Source organism: Numida meleagris, chromosome 19, assembly GCF_002078875.1.
Source record: "Numida meleagris isolate 19003 breed g44 Domestic line chromosome 19, NumMel1.0, whole genome shotgun sequence".
Lineage (NCBI taxonomy): Eukaryota > Metazoa > Chordata > Aves > Galliformes > Numididae > Numida > Numida meleagris.
In genome coordinates, this window is record NC_034427.1 from 2,342,496 (window position 1) to 2,344,164 (window position 1,669).

Below are 1,669 nucleotides of genomic sequence, written 5' to 3' on the forward strand. Positions count from 1 at the left end.
CTCCTTCAGCCGCGCCACGAAGGGTTGGTACTCGGGGTTCTCGGGCTCTTTGTAGGTGATGATGGTGACAGCCTGGGGGGGGGGGGGGGGGGGGGAGCGGCTGGCAGCGGGGATGGGGACGGGGCTGTGCCCGCGGAGGGTCCCCGAGCCCCGGGCCGGGCTGACTTTGTGCCGCCCCTATTAATAGCGGCAGGCAGCGCTGGAGCCGGGACCTGGGGAAATGAACGTCGCTTCCTTCCTCGTGCAGAGCTGCCAGCAGCGAGCAGGGGGCGGGCAGGGGGTGGGGGGCAGCGCCGGGGCCCCGCTCCCATCCCCGCATCCCGAGGCAGCTCCGCTCGCGCACCTCCCGGCAAACGAAGGGCGCGAAACAAGGCAGCGCCGGGGAGAGCCCGGGGGTGGGGGGCAGCGCCGGACCCCCGCTCCCATCCCCGCATCCCGAGGCAGCTCCGCTCGCGCACCTCCCGGCAAACGAAGGGCGCGAAACAAGGCAGCAAAGTGCCCACCAACAACGGCAACAAATAAAAAAGCGCACGTCAACCGCTCCGGGCGAAACAATCCCGGAGGGAAAACACGAAAACAAACCGACAGCTCCGAACGCGGCCGAACCGAGCGCTCCGCGCAGCCCCGGGCGCTCCCTCCGCCCGCCCGCAGCGCTCCGGGTGGCGGCCGCGGGCCGATGCGGACCGGTGCGGGGATATGCGGGCGGCCCCACCGCCCACTTTTCCGATCCCCTCCCGTCTCCGCCGGCACTTTTCCTCCCACCCGGCGAGAAGTTGCGGGACGAGCCGAGCCCGGGGTGAGGGGGTGGGGGGTGGGGGGAGTCGGCCCGCTCCTCGCCCCCTTACCTTGTTGCAGTGATAATAATCCAGCGGCCCCAAGCAGGGGGGGTCAGCGCCGGGCAGGGAGCCCACGGCGGTGGGGGCGGAGGGGTAAAACCGAACGTCCATGCCGGGGCTGCGGGCGGCGGCAGGCGGGGGCTCCAGCGGGCATGGACCCGGCTGCGGCGGCGGCGGTGCCTCTGGCGCGGGGGGCGGGGAGAGGGCGGGGGGCGGGGGCGGGGGGGGGGCGGGCGGCGGCCCCCGGCCCGCCCCGCTCCGCGCCGCCCCGCAACGGGGCCGCTTTGTTCGCGGCGGGGCCCTGGGGAGCGGGGTGCGGGCGCGGAGGGCTCGGGGCTGCTGCACGCGGGAGCGGATCCCCTCTCGCCGGCGGTGCCGCGGCGTTTACCCTCCTCCCGGCCGGGCGTCCCGCAGCCCGCGCCTCGCATCGTCCCGCCTCCTGCTCCCGTGCCGCCCGTCCCGCCGGTCCGCTCGGAATGGCCCCAAAGCCGAGAGCTCGCTCCTGCCGGGTCTGAACTCTCGGCGCGCCCTCCCACCACAAAATCCACCCTGAGCCTCTGACATCAGCCCCGCTCCGTGCTCCCACCGGCCCCGCGCTGCCCATCCCGCACCTCGGCAGACCCCTTCGCGCTGACGCCCCTCCATCCCACCGCAGGTCCCTCGGGAGAGCAGCCCAGGGCTACAGCGGCTCCTGCTCGGAGCGCTCTGCAGCGTGCGGTGCCGTTCCCAGAGACCGTAAGGCTCCGGTGTGCGCCCACGCAGATAGGACAGAGCCGAAAGTGTCGCTTTCCTGGCGATCCGCTGCTGGAAATTGCCTTTCTGTTTTCTCTGTT

At 73.2% G+C, this 1,669-nt stretch overlaps 1 protein-coding gene across 5 annotated transcripts in view; it reads right to left on the reverse strand.

Annotated features, from left to right (window-relative positions):
- The window catches only part of TOX2 (TOX high mobility group box family member 2), a 114,944-nt gene extending 113,275 nt beyond the window's left edge, over positions 1 to 1,669 (reverse strand). For 4 of the 5 annotated variants that reach the window (XM_021416446.1, XM_021416443.1, XM_021416442.1 and 1 more), the window contains exon 1: positions 846 to 1,030. In XM_021416446.1, the coding sequence (XP_021272121.1) occupies positions 846 to 947 (102 nt within the window). In that variant the 5' untranslated portion in view covers positions 948 to 1,030. Of the gene's footprint in view, positions 1 to 845; positions 1,031 to 1,447 lie in introns of those variants that run through there. The other variant, XM_021416447.1, reaches the window with a different exon arrangement.